Source organism: Equus asinus, chromosome 4 (genome assembly GCF_041296235.1).
Source record: "Equus asinus isolate D_3611 breed Donkey chromosome 4, EquAss-T2T_v2, whole genome shotgun sequence".
NCBI lineage: Eukaryota > Metazoa > Chordata > Mammalia > Perissodactyla > Equidae > Equus > Equus asinus.
Genome location: NC_091793.1, coordinates 95,915,869 through 95,937,571, shown reverse-complemented (window position 1 = coordinate 95,937,571; position 21,703 = coordinate 95,915,869). Strand labels below are relative to the sequence as shown.

Here is a 21,703-nt window from a genome sequence, read left to right as displayed (position 1 = left end):
TGGGAAGCCTAGAAATCTCTGCTGATTACCCGGCAGTCTTTGAAGCTGCATAACCTAGAACCTGCCCAATGTTCACAGTACTAGCTGGTCTAATTCTCTGTGCAAGCTGTAGGCCAATCTTTTAACTTGAATATCATTATAAGGAAAACGGAAGTGAGTGGAGAGTATGTTCCATTAGTTACTGCTGAAGAGGCTTTGCTTCCCTGAAACCCACTTTGCCCAATAATGCCAGGATGTTTTGTAACTATGCTATTTCCTGTTAATTTCTTTATTTCTGCTGCAGGTCTTTATTTATCGCCTGTGGTAGTAGTTCATAGAGCTAATCTTATTTAAGTATGAAAGGTAGTGAGAAGTTATAGGTCTCTAAAGAATCAATGTACTTATCACAAAATGTTTAATGAAGACATTTTCCTCATTATTGTGCCCTTCCTATTTTATTTTTGAGTACTTTAGAATTGAAGACAGTATTAGGTTATATTAACAATGATGAGTCCTGGCAACACTAATAATAGCTATGTGATCCTTGGGGAAACCACATTACATATCTGGGTCTCAGCCTTATTATCTATAAACAGAGAAACTAAACATAGATCATCTGTAAAGTCCTTTCAAAGTTTCTACAATTGTGTTTTGTTCATATACTTGCACTTAGAAAATAAACTTAGTAATAGCTTCTATGGAACCATGAAATACACTATGATTTTTAAGAAAATGATACATCTCCCTCTAAAAGTAAAAATCTTACACCTTCAGGTAGCCATTGAACATAACCAAAAAATAAAAATAATGTTTATCTTAATAAAGCAACTTATATAATATAGCAGCATGTTTATAAAATGTCATATTTCATTTCCATAAGGCAGGATATTTTATCACAGAGAAAAAATATAGTCCATATTTTAATGTGAAGAAATTAGGAAGAAAATTATCATTTAGCGAGAAAGTTATGTAAATCCTGTCTAAATATATGACTAAACTTTATTTTAAAATTTAAAATAATGTGCAAAAAAAGGGATATGATACAGTAGCACTTAGCAACTATAACACATATTTTTCAGTTCATTAATTTAAGAAATATTTAAAGAATGCTTACTCTGTGCCAAGAACTCTAACAGGTACTGGGGATACCACAGTGAACAAAACTGGCAAAGTCCCGGCAGTTATGGGGCTTATATTCTAAGGCGTGTGATGGGGATGTTGGCGGGTAGGGAGGTGGAAGGGTAGATAAAAAATAAGGAAGAAAATTTATAGTTTGTCAGAGAATGTACAGGAGATAGTGAGGGCAGGAGGGAGAAGGCTTTGCCTTACTGACGAGATAATAGTTGAACAGAAATCTAAAGAAAGCGAGTGAGAGACCTCTGTGGGGCAGAGGGAACAAAACACCAAGACAGAAACTTGCTTGGAAGCCAGAATAAAATAAGTAAGGGGCAGAATGGTATGACGCGTAATCAGAAACATGTGCTTATGTGTGTGCGTATGCACAAGAGTAGAGGGGTGTCATTCATCAAGGACCTTGAAGACCACTGTAAGAAGTTAGGTTGGAGAGACACGAGAAGTCATTGGAAGGTTGTGAACAGAGAAGTGACACAGTCAAATTTATGTTTAAGAGAATCACTATGGCTCTTGTATCGAGAAAAGACTATTGGAGGAAAGGCTGGCAAACTAGGGAACCAAATTATATGCATATTGCAAAGAAAAAGGTTACAGTGGATGTGGTGGTAAGTTGTTGGTTTCTGCTTATATTTCAATATAGCATCAAGGGAATTTGCTGATGGATTAGACAAAAGTTGAGAGAGAAAAAGCAAAGTTAAAAGTAACTCTGGGCTTTTGATCTCAGCATCTGGAAGGTTGGAGTTGGCATTAACTGCAATGGGGAAGACCTCAGAAGAGGAAGTGTAAAGTCATTTGAAATATCTATTAGTCTAGTTCCATAGACAAGGAAGATATGAGTGCATTGCAAATTCAATCAGGATTCTAATTTTCTGTACTAAATACAATAAATATTTTTGAAAAAAACTAATTTCTAGCTTTTTGATATTTTATGTCATTTTTTGTTTGTTAGATACTCTAACAGCATGTGCTTAAACCATCTGAGGATTCTTTGAAAATTCTCCTCTGGCATGAAATTCATGCAGTTTTCATTTTTCCTGTATTTTTGCTTATGACCATAATGAAATTTCAAATATTTAAAATGCTGTTGAAATGTGTCAAATTCAGTTTTGATAGAGTAGCTGTACTTTCAAAAAATTTGTCGTTGACTATTTGCTAGATAACACATGCATTTTGATTGACAGATCCATAATAACTGGAACAGATTGTCTGAGTCCTTGATTGAGTCTTTAAGCTTTTTAAGTTTAAGGAAAAATGCTTTGCAGGGACATTCTACCATATTTTAGTCAGGAAAAGGGGAAAAAAAGACAGTGAAAACGGAAAATGGGATTGTTAAGTCAGACCTCAGTTGAGTTGTGAGGCCACTATCGATTTAAAGCAGTGGTTCATAGCTCTTGGGAGTCACAGTTTCCTCAGAAGTTTGCTTTAAGCACTGAATTCTCCCCCCAGAAAAAAATGCCCGACAATCAAACCTTTGCTTATAATTTTAAGAGAGTCAAGGATTCCCAGAGACCTTGAGGTGAGGGACGTCTATACTTTAAGGAGTAAATGAAAGTGCTCCAGGTTGTAGAACTCATCCTTAGAGTTGTACCAGTATAATGCCAAAAGGAAGGAATGCTAGCTGGGAAAGTCACACAAGATATTACTGGCCTTCAGAAAGTGTCCTCCTTTTCATTATAAAGCAGTGTGTGTGTGTGTGTGTGTGTGTGTGTGCGCGCGCGCGTGTGAGAGAGAGAGAGTGAGACAGAGACAGAGAGAGAGAGAGAGATAGACAGAGAGACAGAGAGAGGGAGAAGGAGTTGTCCTGTAGCTGAACTAACATTTTCTGTCGGAGGTTTTTAAGAAAAGATGAGAGGGAAGACGTGGCATCTTCTACTCTACAGGATGCTTCTTCTATTTTTCCCCCAAATTCTCTTAGCTGCTGGGTCCATTTATAATGAATAAAATACATACGTAGAGCAGCTTTATGGACATTTTAAATGGTGCCAAACACTAAAATTTATTAGCACAAATCTCGCTAGTAGATTTTTCTTCCTTTTCATGTTTTTTGCTCATCTATTTTGAACACAAAGGATTTTAAGATGGAGGAAGAACATGTGAAGCTAGCCTAATTCTGATTGTGTTCTGTGAGTCACAATTTATGGCGAATTCTATCTAGGAGTTTAATCAAAATAGAAGTTTAATGGATGTGTATTGAGTTCTTTCCCCTAGTGATGAAAACTTTAGATAGTCTAACACAGCAATGAAATTCTGATACTAACGCATTATTTTTTAAAATATAAAATTAAAATGGTAACTGATCTAACTGAAATCTTTAAATGCAAAAAAACCCTAAAAATTAGGGCTAAAACTTCACCCTTCACCTACAATTCTGTACAGCATAAGCAACACGTTACAGTCTCTATAGTGAAGGCTGTATAGTTTACATGAGACAAAGCGAGTGGGTAAGGACTGAGTTTCTGATGTCAACTCTGGGACTAAGATGATTTACACTCAACCTGTATTAGGAGTGACTGCAACCCAAACGGAATATCTTTTAAAATGATTCAATTGTAGCTTCTTCTTGCTCCTTGCAATGTTCAGCTAGTTTCTTGATTTCATGTACTTTAAATTGAATTTTCAAATTCTCCTCCTCTTTTTTTTTGTTTAAATGTGATGCTTTTTATAAGAACTCTATAATAAATCATTATCCAATTTAATTTTTTTCCTGGTACAAAACTTGGTACGATGAATTGATTGCTCAGAAATAATTCAGTGTGTGGTCTTGCTGTTGACATAGATATTGAACATGTTTCCATGAAAGTCCAGTAGATACAGAGTGAGTTTATAAAACAACTGATATTTCATAATGAAGATATTTTATAAGGCATTTACATTGTCTCTCTTTCAACAACTATGACAAGAAAAATAAAAATAACCCCCCAATAAATCCTGTGATGTGAGGGAATAAAGATTGTTTTTAAAAGCAAACACAATTTGTTTTTTAAGTTGTTCCGATGTTTAATAACAGTTTGCTGTTATTTATATTTCTTATGTGCTTTTTGATCAGATACAAATTTTAGTAGGGAAATAAGCAAACATTCCTAAAAATGAATTATAAACAACTGTGTTTTAGAATACTAAAAGGATTTTAAAACTTTCAATTCAGCAAAGTTAATATTTTTCCCTAGCTGAAATAATGGAAAAACAAAAGTGTAGACACTTTCATGATTTGGGGGAAATGGTCTTCATGCCCCCAAAGTCATGTTCCTTAGCAGCCATTGTTGGGATCTGCTTCCACTACAGTCCTGCATGGTGGGCACCATTTTGTCGTCTTCAGAAGGTTCATCAAGACATTGGTTACTGTTAACATGTCTCAGCGTGAGTCTCTGTAAAAGATAACCAATAATCAGTGCAATATATTTTACCTTTAACTTCATAAGCACATCAGATTACATTTGCTCTTACAAAATCATTTATGATTTTTTTTTACTGTAAACACAGTCATATGTTTGTGAAAGGAAATGTGCACAGGTGGCTCTGAATTAATTATTATACAATTTTCACTGTTATGGTTTCATCATTGTCGAATACACCTTTATTTGCAGATGGTTAAAGAAATCGGCTGTCATTTATCGTGCATTGCCAAGAATTCAGGCTCCTTTGCAAAAAGCCCATTTGTTAGCTCTGAGTTCAGTGGAGGGCTGCAAATATTAACAAGCTTTCACAAAAGCTTAGTTTTCTTAGGCATGTGTTATTCATTAATCATTTGGTAAACATGCAAAGAGATGTCACAGCTGTGACCCAAATGAACAAAACCACCAGAGATGTTCCCATTTCAAAATACTAAACAAGCCATAGCATCTTTGACTGTGAGACAGTCACCATAGAAGAGTGATTATCACAGCAGCAAAGATCTGTCTTACTGGATAGTATGCTCACCATATTTTGGTTTGCATTTTTAAGGATCTTAAAAAATATCAATATCAAATAAAAATAGAGATGTGATGCTCATTTACTTTTAAGTATCTATATTTTATTTTCTTCATGATAACAGTATTCATTAATAAGCATCCTCTCAGTACCCAAATGTTGAAATGTAATTCCAATAAATGCATCATGTTCACCAATCATTACATGTCTTCTCTTTGCAGTTCACATTTACATTTTGAGATCGTATTTTTTGGACTTTTCAGATATACATTTTAAGCCCATATGCTTTATGCATACTAATTGATGCACACTAATTATATACATTTCTATTCAGTTTCATGGACAATGCCTAGAACCATACTATACGACAAACTCCCCAACCAGAAGAGGAGTGTTTGAATGTATGGAAGGTGACTTGCAGATATATCTTGAAAAAGTATGCCATGTACTTTTGCTGCATATTACCAAAACTAAAGGTAGATAGATCTTTTTATTTTTATTTTTTTTGGCTCTTGATATTACATTGGAAGTTGTATGATAAAAAATACAAGGGGCATGCAAAAAAAATGGTGGAGAAACACTGTCTAGACAATGGTAATTTGTTTGGATCAGGACTGCAAACACCCTGGACTGCATTATCCTGAGAAAAGATGGAGCAGAAAATGGTGGGGGATGCCTAATAGACAGCAAGCAGGAAGTAAAAGAGCAAGGCTCTTAGATGTGAAGGAGATTTCAAGATTGAGGCCTTTGTTGTATCAAGCTATTTATATTAAAAATGAAGAAAAGAAAAAATAGCCAGCAACAGGCAAGAAGATAGTTGATTTATGCTTATGATGCCAGAAATTATGTTGTTGGCTTATGAACCAACAGCCAGTTTGAAAGATACAAAAAATCAAACATTTTTCTAGAAAGTTCTAGTTAAAATCAACAAAATATTCCTCATTTTTGTTACGTACTTGAAGTCCTTTGCGTATGTATGTCCTTTTTCAAAAAAGCCACTTACCCTTGATGCTTCTATTAGACTCTTTTTTAAAAAATGTATATGACTTTAAGGATAAGATTGAATATGTGTTTTCAACTACGTAAATAATGATAATTTAAGAAATATTAGTAAATATTGTTCTTTCTAAAAAAATGCTTAAATATTTTCTTTGGAGGAATTAAGTCAAAAGCTACTGCTGTAAAGATAACAACCAACCAACCAAAAAACTCTCCTTTTTAATATAGTACAGTAGAAACACAGATATTTTAGGGTCAGAGAGCCCTAAATATGAATTCCTGCTTCCCCATTTACTAACCGTGAAAACTTGGGCAAGCTACCAAATCATTCTGAGGAATCAGAGTCTTTGTCAGAAAATGCTTAGTTATACTGACGAATACTTAAAATGCCCTTTCTACTTCTGCTTAAAAAATCTGACCGGCAGTCGACTATCTAACTGCGATCCCACAGCAACCTGACAAGGGTAAAAGGGTTATGTTTCTAGGCAACATTGCTTATGGTAAAAATGACCTCTGATTGATAAACTGCATGTCCATCTGATAAACTGCAACGTTAATAGCTGATAGGAACACAAATTGTGGGCTTCTTTAAGTGCAAAGACTTAGAATTTTGCACCTTCCATTGGGTTACTTGGAGCTATGCCTATGGAGTTGTTACAGAGATATTGCTTCCTGTGAAGCAAGAGGCTATTAAGCCAGGAAGGTTTCCAGGTGACATGGCTCTCATCCCCTTGCACAGGGCTATCACCTCTGGCGAAGCCAGCTCCCACAGTCTGTATGAACTGCTGAGGGAATGCCGCAAATTCTGCTGAGAGAATCAAGTTGTGGTTTCTGCCCTAGAATCCTGTAAGCAGACTTGTAAGAAGAAATGTCAAGTCTGAGAAGATCCCTTATTGGTCATTGCACCTATCGGGTATGGTTACTTTGAAAACAAACTAAGATAATATACTTATGTTGCCTTGTACACAAGTGCTATTTGTGCAAAAGGTCCAGACTTTTCCAGCATGTTTGGCATGCCCTTCAATGTATTTCTAAGCTAAACAACACCCCTTCTCTCTTTTCCTCTCCAGACCTCCATTCCAAGCCTTGTCACAAGCATTCCAAGCTCAATTGTGTCCTCTACTAACAACTTTTAACTGGTTCATCTGAACCAGAATAAGTCCCTAACTGCCCATGTGTTCTTATAGCAAGGTATTGGACAATTGAATATCATTTAGAGGACAACGAGTCCCTTAAGATCAAGAACGAGGACACGTTCTTATTTGTACTCTTCACAACAATTCCATACCAGTTTTTTTACTTGAAATGAATGATGATTCATTTTATTGCTTACTAAGAAGATATTCATAAATCATACAAGTGAGAGATAAATGGTACAATTTTTAAAAAGCATTTATTATTATAATTATATCACTTAACCAACCACAAAGAAATGTTTAAAAACAATTTATTTCATAAAGTTATTAAAAATTACATCTTAGCTTTCAATAATGCACTTGCATAAAGTTTCAGGTTAAAATAATAAATTCCAGAAAGGATATGCCATATCTGCACACAACCAAAGTATCTGAGTAAAAATTAACAAAATTAAATATTTCAATGTTCCAAAAGCAATCCATTTTTGGTTATGTTAGTTTTTATTGATTTATTTTCAGCTCTAATGCAAAATCTATTGTTATAGAGACATGGCTATAGTTAGCCTAAAAAAGAGCTAAAATGTCATAATGTATGCCTTCAATTATATTTATGCATATATATATTTGAAATAAAGAAAAAACTGGAAAATACCTATTAATTAATAATAGACTAAACACTACTTAATATATGCAGTATGCAAATTAATTAGCAGCTAAGAGGTGAAAGACAGAAAAATAATTCCATGGAGAAATAGCACATCAAGATTTTTCTTAACCACATTTTAAAGAAATTTCTAGATTTCAATAACAGAATATAACAAAAATCTAAAATAAATTTAATAAAGTCTATAACACAAACCTCCAAAAATTATTTGAGAATATAATCAGTAGGATTCTTAAAAATATTCCTAAAAACTTCCATTCTTGTATAGTTTCTTAGTAGCCATTTCTGCCAAGGGCTATCATTACATATTTCCACAGTGGGCTGTTGGGAGCCATCAGCTACTTTGCTTACAGAGAGACAGGACTGGGTGATTAAGTGAAGAAGAGTGTGGGTCTGTTTGACAAAGAAAATAATGAATAATGACAAAATCAAGTACAAAGGCAGTAATCAATCAATCATTCTCGGCAACATACAATTTCTACTGGATAAGGATGGGAGCTACACGTCACAATAATTGTATCCATGGAGCTGTGAGCTGCATCCTTTTAGATGGCTCTAATATCAGCTGTATTCAGGAGGAGTAAATGAAGATAAGACTGAGAATATGGAGAAAAGCCTAGATCAGATGATAAAACATTTTGGGCAAAAGTTTATTTTGAATAGAGAAGGTTATATTCTCAGTGTTCATCCTAATAATAACATACTTTCAGTGCTAAATGAGTTATTTTGTGAGCAGATATTCAAAATCATAGTTAGTTCAGAGAGTTTCCAATTACGGTCTTTGGCCTCCTCATTCCTTTGCCCTAAACTTGAGTGGATGCTGGTGAAGAGTCTCAGGAATAATTTAGCTTTAAAGCTTTGCTTTACTTTCTACAGTATGGTACTCAAATTGTTTCCACAAGGCTAACCTAGTGGTGTTAAAAGTGTTTCACATATGCTTGCCACATTCACGTAAATGTCAATTAGAAAGTTAGTGAAGGGAGGAGAAAGACAAAGATCAACTCTATTTGGTCTCTTAATTTGAGCTAATTCTCCAAACGCAATTTGTAATTTATTTATTCGTCTGTTTCTTATTTTCCATCTATTTCCTCTGCAGGAACATAAGCTCCAGGAAGGCCAAGGACCATGACTACCTACATCATCAACCCAGTGCCTGCCCACAGGAGGCATTGTATAAGTTTATTGATTGAAACACTTAGTAGAAAGCCAATGAGGAAAATAAATTCTGATAAAATTCACCTACATCTCTCGGGCAGCTTAATGGACACAAATCATTGGATTTTCCATTTCAAGGACTTACTTTCTACAGTAAAATGGTAGAGGAATCATTTATAAGATAGGAAAGGTAACGTCATATATAATACATTTTATTTGTAAATTGATACTGTTCACTATATAGTTTGATTTATTAAGAAGACTAGTTTAGGGTTTTTTTTTAAAACCAAACTTGAATTTCCTATCTATATTGTTTAAAATTTCTAGGCTTGATTATCCTTTGCCCTCAGTGATTTTTCTTTTTGCAATAAAATTTTCTTAGTAAATGTCATGTTAACATCAAAGATCCCAGTGTTAAGGATTGTGAATTCCATGTGTCATTATAAAGGAAAATAAATTGTACAGTTTTCCTTGGTTTAAAATAAAAACAAAACTTGATTTTCCTTATGCTCAGGAAATGTAACTCCAGAACATGAATACAGTATAAAAATTTCCATTAAAAATACATTTGTAAAATTTTACCTCAACTTGTTTATCACATGAATGACCATGAAACACATTCAAAGAACTTTCACTCCAGGTATTTCTAAAAAGTCATGAACCAGAAAAAAATTAGAAATCTCAAGTAACCTCATTGAGATAAAAATTAATTTTCATTTTAAAAAATCCACAAAAGCGTTTGTTAATTTCATTCGTTTAAAAAAATGTATAGTTTATTTTTTCTGGTACTCTGTCGAGAAGATACCAACTATTAATATTTGATGTGTTTTCTAGTAATTTTTATCACATGCAAATTTATGTAATTGAGGTCAGCTAATGAAATATCCTTCTATTTGCATTGCGGGCATCCCTCTTATCATTAAAATAATCTAAAAACATCTTAAGTAAACAATTTATACAAGTAGATTTGCCAAAAGTCATTTAATTTTTCTATTTGGGGGGAATGTCTTTCCAGTTTGGAGTTATAAATAATGTTGTGGTAAACATCTCTGAACATCTCTCTCCACATCTATATTGTTTCTTTAGAAATAATTCTTAGAAGTGAAATCACAAGGTCAAAAGATATGAGCATTTTAATACATTAGCAAAGTTTAAAAAAAACTATAATAATTATTTTGTAATAATAGCAGTCTCAGCTAACATTTCTTGTGCTTATGATACGCCAGAATACTGTATGAATGTCAGTTTTCCTGCATCTACACCAGTACTGTGTGTTGGCATTAAAAACATGTATTGACATACTGACAGGATAAATAAATAAATGGATAAAAGAACACACATGAAATAATTTTTTATTTATGTATTTTTGATAGTTATTTAAATTAACTTTTAAATTTCATTTTCTTTGGCTATTTATATTTCTCCGAGGCTGTTTATTCAAGACCTTGCATATTTTATATTGGGTGTACATTTTTTTCTTTTAAATGCTCTTTCTGATGCATATGAGCCCTTTGTCATATTTGTTGCAAATGCCTCTCACAACTTTAGGAAACCGTCATGTTAACTCAATTTTGAAGGCCATGTGACCTGTAGACTGATATGCATCATACGGCCAAATATCTTCTCCTAGAGCTTTATTTAAAATATTGACTAGAAAACAGGGTAATATGAACCCTAAGGTAGTACTGGTTTTTGTTTATAACAGCATTACTTAATTGTTCTCCTCTGAAGTTTAAAGCATTAGAATTTCCTGGGATTTATAAAATTTTAATCACACTATTTTAAGATGCATAAGAAAAAAATTAATAATTCCTGCCTTTAAACGTATTTGTATGTTTTGCTAAGACAAGATGTGTTACAGAGCCTTCCTAAGTCCACCCTTGGGAAGATACAGTTACTACTGACAGCCAACCGGAATCAGGCTAGGGAAACAACTTTGCTGACAAAATAAAATCATAAAATTAGATCATACCTTTGTACCTTTAAAAAGCACTAAGTAAAAAACTTGACATTTTAATGAACAAATAGAAGCGACTATGATTGATTGAAGAACCAATCACACATGTAGGTCTCAGTTTAAAAGATGCCATACTAAAAGTTTAAAATGAAACCCAGTTGATTATTATATATGATGATAAACAAAGAATAAATTTAGACTGTTACAGATATTTAATTTAATGATAAAGGCAATAGGGTTTCCCCTATTGATCAAGTACAGAATAACAATTATTTAAAAATTAATATAATAAAGTTGTTATTCCAAATATTAAGAAGATTTCCTGACAAGGCGATCTGTGCATTCATTAGAATAGAGTGTGAGTCTTCTTAAGAAAGTGTAAATGTTTAACAAACGAGAACTAAAAATGCAGTACTAAACTATTGAAAGTCCCAGTCACTAACTGATTCTACATAAGAAATCACAGCTATGGGGCGATAGGAACATGGAAAGGTTTTACTACTCTGATATACACAGCCTTCAAAGGTAAATGGAGCCACTGTTTTTATTAGGAATGCTACACAGGGAAATGGCTGGGTTGCCGGTTATAGATCACTTACCTTGAAATTATATTCCCATTTACCTGCTTTCTGATAAAGGTAAATAAAAGAGGAGGTATTAAGTAAAGTCTAAATATAAGCTTCTGTGATTTCAGTAAATATCAATCCAACATATTTTACCTACTGACAAAAATTCCTTATATTGTGACTGTGGGAAACATTTGATACAGATGAATAACAAATTCCTAACAAGTATTTTCTCAGTCAATTTGCTCAGTCACGTGAAAAACAAGACTTATTTTTAGCATCATCTTTTGCTCTCTTTTTTTTTCTTTGTTACATAGTGTTTGTTGAGGATAAGTGTTCTGTTCTAAAATTAGATTCTCACACTGTATGTTGTTGCCTAGATGTTCAAAAAGAAATGTGATTATGTGCACTTGTTGCAGGAAAATGTAAATTTCAAATGGATTGGAACACAATTGCAATGTTAAAACAGAATATAAGAAAACTCGAATAAAACAGAATGAATGGATGACAGACCTTTATAAAAATAATTTCTAAAATGTCTCAGTGAGATGAAATTGCTCCTTTTTGTTTTAACTCTGTGGCAATGGGCTTTTATAGCACCAAAGTGTTCAGGTAATTTATTCAAGAGATTTAAACCTGGTGGGGATCTTGCAGTTTTGCTAACGATGCTCAGTTGCCCCCCAAATCAAACATGTTTGGCCAGGTATAAAGTGATACCAAATTAAATTCACAGTTGTGTTATTTAAGAAATATTTACAAGAAAGTAGGAAGCTATATTTCAAATCAAAGTTGGCCAAAGATATGTATTTATTATCAACATATGCTTAGTTTTATGCAAATAAAAAAAGAAGCAATTAGATAGTAATTAATACATAATGAATATAGAGCTAAAGTTTATAAGCAATTAGACATACTGACAAAATAGTTTTATGATTGCCTGTTTGTCTAAACAGACAATATTTATTGCAGAACGTCTTTCCAATTATTAAGGAAAGGAGAAATTCTATGTGAATAAAGTTTGGTATGACAAACAATAGTATTTAATAATTTCTTTCATTTGTAATACTGTCCATTTAGCTTATTACATCATCATCACTGAAAGCATCTAATTCTTTCTGGTTTTTCACTGACTTCAAGAGGCAATATAGTGTAGTGGAAAGATTGCTAGATTTATTGCCAGAAAGCTGGGGTGTAAAAACCTAGACAAGGCACTGAAACACTTAGAGCTTCTGATCACTAATGTGAAGAACACAAATTTTAATAGTAGTATCTTATAGGACTGTCATTAAGAATTGCGTGAGAAAACAAATAAAATTATAGACACTCAATAAACTTTATTCCTTTCTCTTCCCTCCTCCCCCACCTAAGAAGTAAACAAACCAGTGCAGCTGGAGAGACTGCATGTTTTGAGACTTTACGATACTGTTTCAATTTTCCTCTGGATATTCCAACAATTCTGCTCCTATTTATGACTTGTTTTTCTAAGACTGAAAGGACTACAGGAAATAAGGTGATGGAATATTTCAACCGTTCACACTGTGAGATTCCCAATTGTACTGATAACTAGCTTTCTTTCATTACTGTATTAGGACCTAAATCCTGTCTCTGTGGCTCGCGATGTGATCTTTGCGCTTTAGTTTCGTCCTGATAAAGGCTGAAAGAAGAGAACTTTAAGGTAAATTTCAGCTCTGTAATTCTATAAACCCCACCAAGTTTCATTCTGCTTTGAAAGCGCACCACCTCAGAGGTTTCTCAAAGAGGAATAAATCTGCCCTTGATAGCAACAGATAAAGAACTGAACTAAAGAGGTAGCAAGCTGCACTTGTCTGCTTTCCACTGGTTGGAATAGGAGCAGACTAGAGCTACTCATCAGCTTCTCCTCTTTCCCATCTCAGCACCTCTCACTCTTCTGCTCACTTTCCCTCCCCAATCCCTCCTGGGGACCTTGACATTCTCCCAAGTGTACTTATACCTTTCCATAACTTTGCAATATTTTTCAACAGTGTATAGAAAAACTAAGGAAAATAAGTGGATATTTGGCCACTGTCTAGACCTGTCCTTCTCAAACTTCGATGTGTACATGAGTGACCTGGGAATTTTGTTAAAGTACAGACTCTGATCTATGTGTGTTTAGGGTGGTATCTCAGATTCCTCATTCCTAACAAGTTTCCAGGTGACGTTACTGGTCCTAGAATCACACTTTGGGTAGCAATGGTTGGCTCTATTCTGTAGACTAAAGTGATCCTAAACCTGAAACTTAAAGAAAAGGTAATAAAAATAAATATTATATTTCAATTTCATTAAAACAAATCATCTCCTTTTTTCTGACTTCTTCACAAATAAAATCAGTATTGTCTCAAAGCTGAAATTTCCAGAAAGGCAATGCATTATTCTTATAATTATTCTATTTTCACATGACTTCTCTACATTTTGATTTATACATTTTTAGATGTGGCAAAAATATCTACATTATGATTGGAAATTTTGAATTTAGACAAGTGTAACATCACAATTTAATTTTCAAAACATAAACACATAGGAGAATAAATTAATCTATATTACATAACTATTAGGATGATTGGATTATTTATTTAAAAATAAACATTCCTCAATATCTGTGGCTTTTTTGTGTGTGTTCTAGAAACAAAGTTTACATGACACAAAATACTATAATGCTCTAAAAATACTGCAATAACTACTAGTCATCCAAAATAGCAAATCTGAAAAACTATTTCTTTATTTTAGGTGAAGCTATCTATTTTTTTTCACGTTTTTTTCAAAGTCCCTTACTATTAAATAATCTTGCTAATGGCTGATAAGAATATGAACAAAAATATAAGCCTAATTACCAACAATATTTATTTCAAAAACAAAAGAATTTGAGTTATGCCTATGAAGCTATTTTCCACTCAAAAAATTATAGAAAAGTTTAAAGATTAAAAGTGGAATTTTGAAATACAATACTGCTTCACCTTACAAAAATATGTACACTCATTCTCCTTTCATTATAAATACGCTAGATTTCTTTATTTTTGGCACAAGCCCAATAAAGTCACGGGTTCCCAGTGAAAACTAAAGGGCAACAACAACAATAACAAAAAGTTTTATTAAAAAAATATTACTTGCAGGATCTCTCCTTTATTTGTACATTTTTATCTGTACTGTTCCTCATAGAAGAGATAGGGAGCAGATTAAGGGTCCAGGTTTACCCACGTGTATTATTTGAGGACATGACTTCTTCAGGCTTAATATAAAGAGTGGTGATGGTAATAGTTGAAGAGTAAAAAATGGTGGTCAGACAAAGTTATAAGGTATTGAGAAGACAAAAGAGTCTGAATAGAACATAGGAAGGATTCAGGGTGTTAGTCCTTAATTATGTTCCAGAAAAGACTATTTCATGTCTTGGTAAGAGCTTGGTAATGTATAAACTTTAGGGCCAAATTTTAATCCTATGTAATCAGTTTCAAATCCTATAAGAATTCAGTAAGTTTTCCTGATATTTCACATAAGAAACTACATTGTGTAAATTACAATGAGATTCAAAGAGTTTTTAAAAAGAAGATCTTGTTAAAATATGAATAATACCAACAACTCTGTGGATTGGTTTTTAAAATGTTACTCTTGCAAAGTATTTTAGGCTCGCCTAGAACACTGCATTTGTGAAATTAATTTACCTCTATTGTATTATATATTTTGTAAGAATAAAGTTTATTTCTTATCTTAAATAAGCCACCAAGAATTTAATAATGTGGAAAATGTAACACAACCAATTCATTTTGCTAAGCAAAGAGAACTGAATGAAATGAAGCTGTTTCAAGGCAGCTTCCTTACGCGGAGGAAAATATTTCTTTTTTATTAGCTCCATCTGATGGTTGATCTGGTTTTTACACACTGCCTGGCTATAAATTCCCCATAGTAATTTTATCGTTTTTCTCTCCTTCTCTTCTATCAGGAAGATGTGCTATGTTGAGAAGATGCCACTTAGCTGATTATATACCTAACTAGTTTATCTTACAGAGTATTTACTATTATAAAGAGCATTCATACTAACCTTGTCAACTTTTTCCTTTTTCCCTTTAAGTTGAAAGCATATATATCACAGATTACAACAGCGTAAAATTTAAAATTTGAAAGTATGAAAATAATCTATTGTCCTCTATGCACATCTTCATATATACTTCTCAAACAAGCAAAGCTTACCCCTTACCTAATTTATGTTGAGCACGTACATGGTGATAAATTTTACGCACATAAAAATGACTTTATTTTCCTCATACATGTTTTATATTAATGGACCAGTTTGGCAAAAACCTATTTATATGATATACCATCCTAATGTTATCAGATCTCAGCATGTATGCTTGAAAATACAGCTATTCCAATGCAGAAAAAAATAGCTTAGGATTTAAATGTATTTGAAATATATAACTTGACTTTAAGCATTAAATAAGTGAATTAAGAAAAATACTATACCTCGGCATCATATTCCCATAACTGATTTCCTCTCATATGATGGCATTTTAACATGATTACAGGTCCATTGAGTCTAGAAACATCCAGGCACAAGTCATCTGTTCGGATTTCTTTGTCGGCAGTATAAGAAAATACCTGAAAATATAGAATTCAGCTAATAAAATGATATCTACTTAAAAACAAAAGAGTCACAGTATAGCAGATTTACCTGTGGAAGATTTCCTATCATGTAAACTTATGTTTTCAAATGATCTCTGCTGTGTGATCTCCAGAAAGCTAGGTCATCTCTCCGAGTCCTTTTCTTCAACCGCAAAGTAGGGACCTTGTCATCTGTTTTATAAGATTTTGATGAAGCCTCAATTCAACAAACTAAATTTTTAAATGCTTATTATATGCTGGCACTGTGTTTCCACACTATACTTCCCTTATAATGCTCACAACACGTTCAATAAAATAAAGTCTGTAAATTACATGGAGCTCAATAAAGGGCAGCCCTTTTTCCTCCCAACTTATGACCCCCGACTCTCGAGACAATCATGTTTTTCATAAAGAAGTTTAAATCTTTAATTCAATAACATAAGTACACTACATAAATTTTATTAAATATTGTCAGTGGGTTTCTGAAGCTTATAGAATTATCTTCTCTAGAGATCTCATTAAAGGTAGGCTCTATACTTTCTCATATGGTTTTGGCTAAGCTTGACTACATCAATTCTTCTCAAAATATCCAAGAAATGTCAAGGTGGATTGTAGACTCATTAGTGAATTCAAATTGATATTGTAATAATCTCTATTATTTTGTTCCCAGTGTGAATAATTTATTTATAACATTGATTATTAAAGTTTCATGAGGGTTATTAAGTACATAATTACAAAGGTGGTTTTCTTTTGTTAGCCATGATAAGCACGGTTCAGGGTTCTGTGGGTATTTATTTCTTCCTGGTAATGTCAAGAGGTAGTGTAAGGAGGAAGGTCCTCTCAGGATCTCTTTGTTTCCCAAAGCAGTCTGATGAAATCTGAGGAAGTCAGCTCCACAAATCACTTCTAAACTCTGGAGTCCAAGTCTGTGAGCTGAACAAGTTAATCTTGAAAGGGTTCCTCTATAGCACTGCTACTCTGGGCTTCTGGGAAAATCACAGGAAGCGGTAAGAGGAAGCTGCAGAGTCAATGATGGAACCCAAGTACCCTCTTAAGCCAACATCTGAAAAGGAAATTCTTCACAAACTTTACACATTCTGCTCAAAAATATAAAAGCTTGAGAACCATATGAAGTTCATTTAATTGAGCTATATAAAATATATTATACACTTCCTGTTGAAATTCAGAAAAATTTTTCCTATCTTTAATATTTTTAATGTTCATAGTTTTAGTGGAAATATGAGTAACCAAAAGAAGAACAAAAGAAACACTCATCAAAGATAAGTATTTGCATCCTTCCCAAGCATGTTTTTTTTTTTTTTTGAGGAAGATTAGCCCTGAGCTAACAACTGCCACCAATCCTCCTCTTTTTGCTGAGGAAGACTGCCCTGAGCTAACATCCATGCCCATCTTCCTCCACTTTATATGTGGGACGCCTGCCACAGCATGGCTTGACAAGCAGTGCATAGGTCCGCACCTGGGATCCGAACTGGTGAACCCTGGGCCACCAAAGCAGAACGTGCAAACTTAACTGCTGTGCCATTGGGCTGGCCCCCAGTATTTTAAAAATATAATTACAAACATATTTAATTAACTGATTCTAACAGTAAACCTTAATCTGAGGGAGGAAAATTTCTTTTGCCAATTATAGGGTTATTTCAATGTAAAGGATAATTTTCCACATTAAAATTCCTTTCTTTTGGTTGTATACAGATGCCAGTGTAAACAGAGACACTGAAGCATTCACATTCACCATTAATTTTGCATAATGTGTATAATCATGCCCTAAGCGATGATTCTCCTCCGGTCTCTTACAATAGTTTGGAAACTTTACATGTTGAAAGTTCTAGACAGCAGTCTCCCACATTCTGTTCCTCAATTTCTAATTTTGATTCCTTTTTTTTTTGTCAATTAGCAGATAAGTAATTTTCACTCAAGAAAGATATATTTGTATAATATTTTCTGAGGCTATATATGCACATCTGAAATTATTTTTCCTTGGCCTTTGCACTTGAAAAAAACCCTAACTGATAGAATACTTGCCCCACAGATACTTTTTCTGGGGAAAAAAACTGTAGATAATGCTTTCATTATTTTCTGGTGTTAATGTAAAACCAGGATTAATTTGTTTTTCATACCCGATAATCTCATTTTTTTTTTTCTTTTTGGAAGATTAGCCCTGAACTAACTACTGCCAATCCTCCTCTTTTTGCTGAGGAAGACTGGCCCTGAGCTAACATCCATGCCCATCTTCCTCTACTTTATATGTGGGACACCTACCACAGCATGGTTTTTGCCAAGCAGTGCCATGTCTGCACCCGGGATCCGAACCAGGGAACCCAGGGCCACCGAGAAACAGAACGTGCGAACTTAACCGCTGCACCACTGGGCCAGCCCCTCACTTTTTTTTTAAAGATTGACACCTGAGCTAACATCTGTTGCCAATCTTCTTCTTCTTTTATTTTTTTTCTCCCCAAAGTCCCCAGTACATAGTTGTATATTCTAGTTGTAGCTCCTTCTGGTTGAGCTTGTGGGATGCTGCCTCAGCATGACCTGACAAGCAGTGCCATGTCTGCGCCCAGGATCCAAACTGCTGAAACCCTGGACCACTGAAGTGGAGTGCGCGAACTTAACCACTTGGCCACGGGGCTGGCCTGCTGATAATCTCATTTTTATAACTGTTTCTAGGATGTTTTTTATTCTACATAATAATAATAAACAGCCAGTACATGTCAGTACATACATCTTTCTTGATTTTATCTGGAAATTAGGTTTGTTCTCAATTATTTATCTGTTCTATCTATCATCTTGCTACCCATAACCGTCATCTTTGTGCTTTTTCATATCTCCAACTGTAGGAGGTTCATGGAAATCGCTCTGGCATGCACTAAAATATTATACACAAAATACTTTGTAGAAATCTAGGTACGTAGACAGCATCTGGTAATTGATATTTAGTGTTATTATTCCAGTCTTGGGGCTAATCCCAGGTTGTGGCCTTGCATATGGATTCCTGCCTTGACAATATGCCAGTACCCAAAGAATTTTAGGACAGGATCCTGGCAGGCTTTGCTCTTGCCTGTCTGTGCCTACCCCTTGGCCACCACACACACAGTCCTGAGGTGGCGCTCTAATACCTAATGACAGACCTTCCTGACACATTTAGCATAGTGCCATCTCCATATATCGTCACCCTCTAGATTAACCACTTCTGAGTTCCTTATGCCTGGGGGGACAACCTCACATCTCTTGCTAGATTTCCTAGAAGGCAGCTGCTCCCTATGGCTACTGCCTGTTGCCTGTGTCAATGCCCCATGTAGACTCTCTCAGTTGCTATGTGTAGTTCCTAGTAAAGCACCTGCCCGGTCTGTTCTCCCGTTGTAGTTAAAACCTTTATGCCTGATCATAAGGTCAGATAAAATAGCTAAAACATGAACACACATGAAGCACTTTAACTTAGAGTCAACTGTCACACATGTTGATGACTTTACCAGGTGGATTCCTTCATTAGTGAAGTCTGATTGTATATTCTCTTAGACAAACTGGAAATTATTCCTCCATTTCCGGATACCACTCAAACTGCTTTATCATTGGTTTACCAATACTTATTCTTATTAAAACAAGAATTGAGTTACACAAACCATAGATTTAGCGTTTATTTTCTGTTGCTCCAATTCCAGCTTGGCTCTAATGACAATTGATTGAATCAAAGTCTAATCACTTTGAGCTAAGGTGACTAGAAACAGGGTAAAATAATCAATCTTCTTATCCTCCCATCCATTATAAAAGAGGAAATAGAGAGGAAGTTAACATTAATTGAGCAACTATCTGTGTTAGAAACCATGTGGATATGATTCATATATATTATACTAAATCAATTTGCACTTTTATTACATTGTGCAATTACATGTATATTCCTGTGATGGATACCAACTTATAGTATTGCAAGTATAAGTAGAGCTCTTTATGTGAACCATATGGATGTAAGAGTTTATGGTGCTTTGAAAATTCTGTATTTTATACCTCATCTTCAAATTTGTTTAAATGTAAAGTTATGAGCTATCTGGCATTACATATCACCTTCTGTAATCTGTTGGTCAAGCCAGCTCTACGAACAACCACTAATGAGGCCATTTCTACTCAACTATTTTAAGTTCAGCTGTCTTATAAGAAGTGATGGATCTTTTGCTCCATTTTGTGGACCCTGTTAATTATCATGCCTCTCAAAACTACTCAGTTCACTGTAACAACTCAGTTTTTATTGTCTCCTATTGTATCAGTTTGCTAGGGCTGCTATAACAAAGTACCACAGACTAGGCGGCTTAAGCAACAGGCATTTATTTCCTCAGAGTACTGGAGGTTGGAAGTCCATGATCAAAGTATCAGCAAGACCGGTTTCTTCTGTGGCCCTCTCTCCTTGGCTTGTAGAGGGTCATCTTCTCCCTGCATCTTCCCATGGTCTTCCCACAGTGCCTTTCTGTGTCCTAATCACTTCTTATAAGGACAACAGTCAGCTTAGATTAGGGCCCACCCTGATGATCTCATTTTACCTTCATTACGTCTTTAAAGAGCCCATCTCCAAAGATAGTCACATTCTGAGTTACTGGGATTAGGACTTCACCGTGTGAATTTTGAGGGGACACAATTCAGCTCATAAGAATTTTAACTCTTTAAAATGTGTTGAAAGAGACAATGCATCTTTTTCTACTCCTAGATGAAAACTATAGCATGTGTGATTTTTCTGCTTACTAGCCTAGGTCCCCTGGGGATTCAATTCAAAAATTAGAGTAGTTTGTTTAATATTACCAAAAGTGACAGGGGCCAGCCCGGTGGCATAGTGGTTAAGTTCACATGCTCTGTTTCAGTGGCCCAGGGTTCGCCAGTTCAGATCCTGGGCACGGACCTAGCATCACTCATCAAGCCATGCTGTGGCAGTCATCCCACATATAAAAAATGGAGGAAGATAGGCACCAATGTTAGCTCAGGGCCAATCTTCCTCAGCAAAAAGAGGAGGATTGGGGCCGGTCCAGTGGCGCAGCAGTGGTTTGCACGTTCCACTTCAGCAGCCCAGGGTTTACTGGTTCGGTTCCTAGGTGTGGACCTATGCACCACTTGTCCAGCCATGCTGCGGCAGGCATCCCACATATTAAGTAGAGGAAGATGGGCACAGATGTTAGCATGGGGCCAGTCTTCCTCAGCAAAAAGAGGAGGATTGGTGGCAGATTTTAGCTCAGGGCTAATCTTCCTCAAAAAAGAAAAAAATCAGAATGAAATTTAATACTAAATCTCCTCCCTCTCTGTACATTGGGCCTGCTTTATGTTGGAAGCTGGCAGCGGGATAGGGCATCCTAGACTTCTCTATTTCACCGTCTTAAGCTTCATTTCTTCTCGCCTCTCTTGCCCACTCCCAAATCCCCCCAGCTGCTAGTCAGGTTTTGGTTCTTCCAAGGTGGTAAAGGTATAGGAGAGGTCTTACTTGAACTCTTCATAACTGCTTCCTGTTCTCTGGCCTGGCAGAGATTGAAAGCTCCCTCTCTTGGGAGTATTTATGGTTCTTTAGACATTCCCATTGCTAAGCACCTCTCACTGCAGT

The 21,703-nt window shown here is 34.9% G+C and overlaps 1 protein-coding gene across 16 annotated transcripts in view; it reads right to left on the bottom strand.

Annotated features, from left to right (window-relative positions):
• Positions 1-957: 957 nt before the first annotated feature.
• Positions 958-21,703, bottom strand: part of GALNT13 (polypeptide N-acetylgalactosaminyltransferase 13) — a 470,593-nt gene continuing 449,847 nt past the window's right edge. For 9 of the 16 annotated variants that reach the window (XM_070507781.1, XM_070507790.1, XM_070507780.1 and 6 more), the window contains 2 exons: positions 15,973-16,107; positions 2,061-4,478 (listed from right to left, as the gene is read on the bottom strand). In XM_070507781.1, the coding sequence (XP_070363882.1) occupies positions 4,338-4,478; positions 15,973-16,107 (276 nt within the window). In that variant the 3' untranslated portion in view covers positions 2,061-4,337. Of the gene's footprint in view, positions 4,479-8,016; positions 8,215-15,972; positions 16,108-21,703 lie in introns of all 16 variants that reach the window. The other 7 variants (XM_070507775.1, XM_070507776.1, XM_070507787.1 and 4 more) reach the window with 2 other exon arrangements.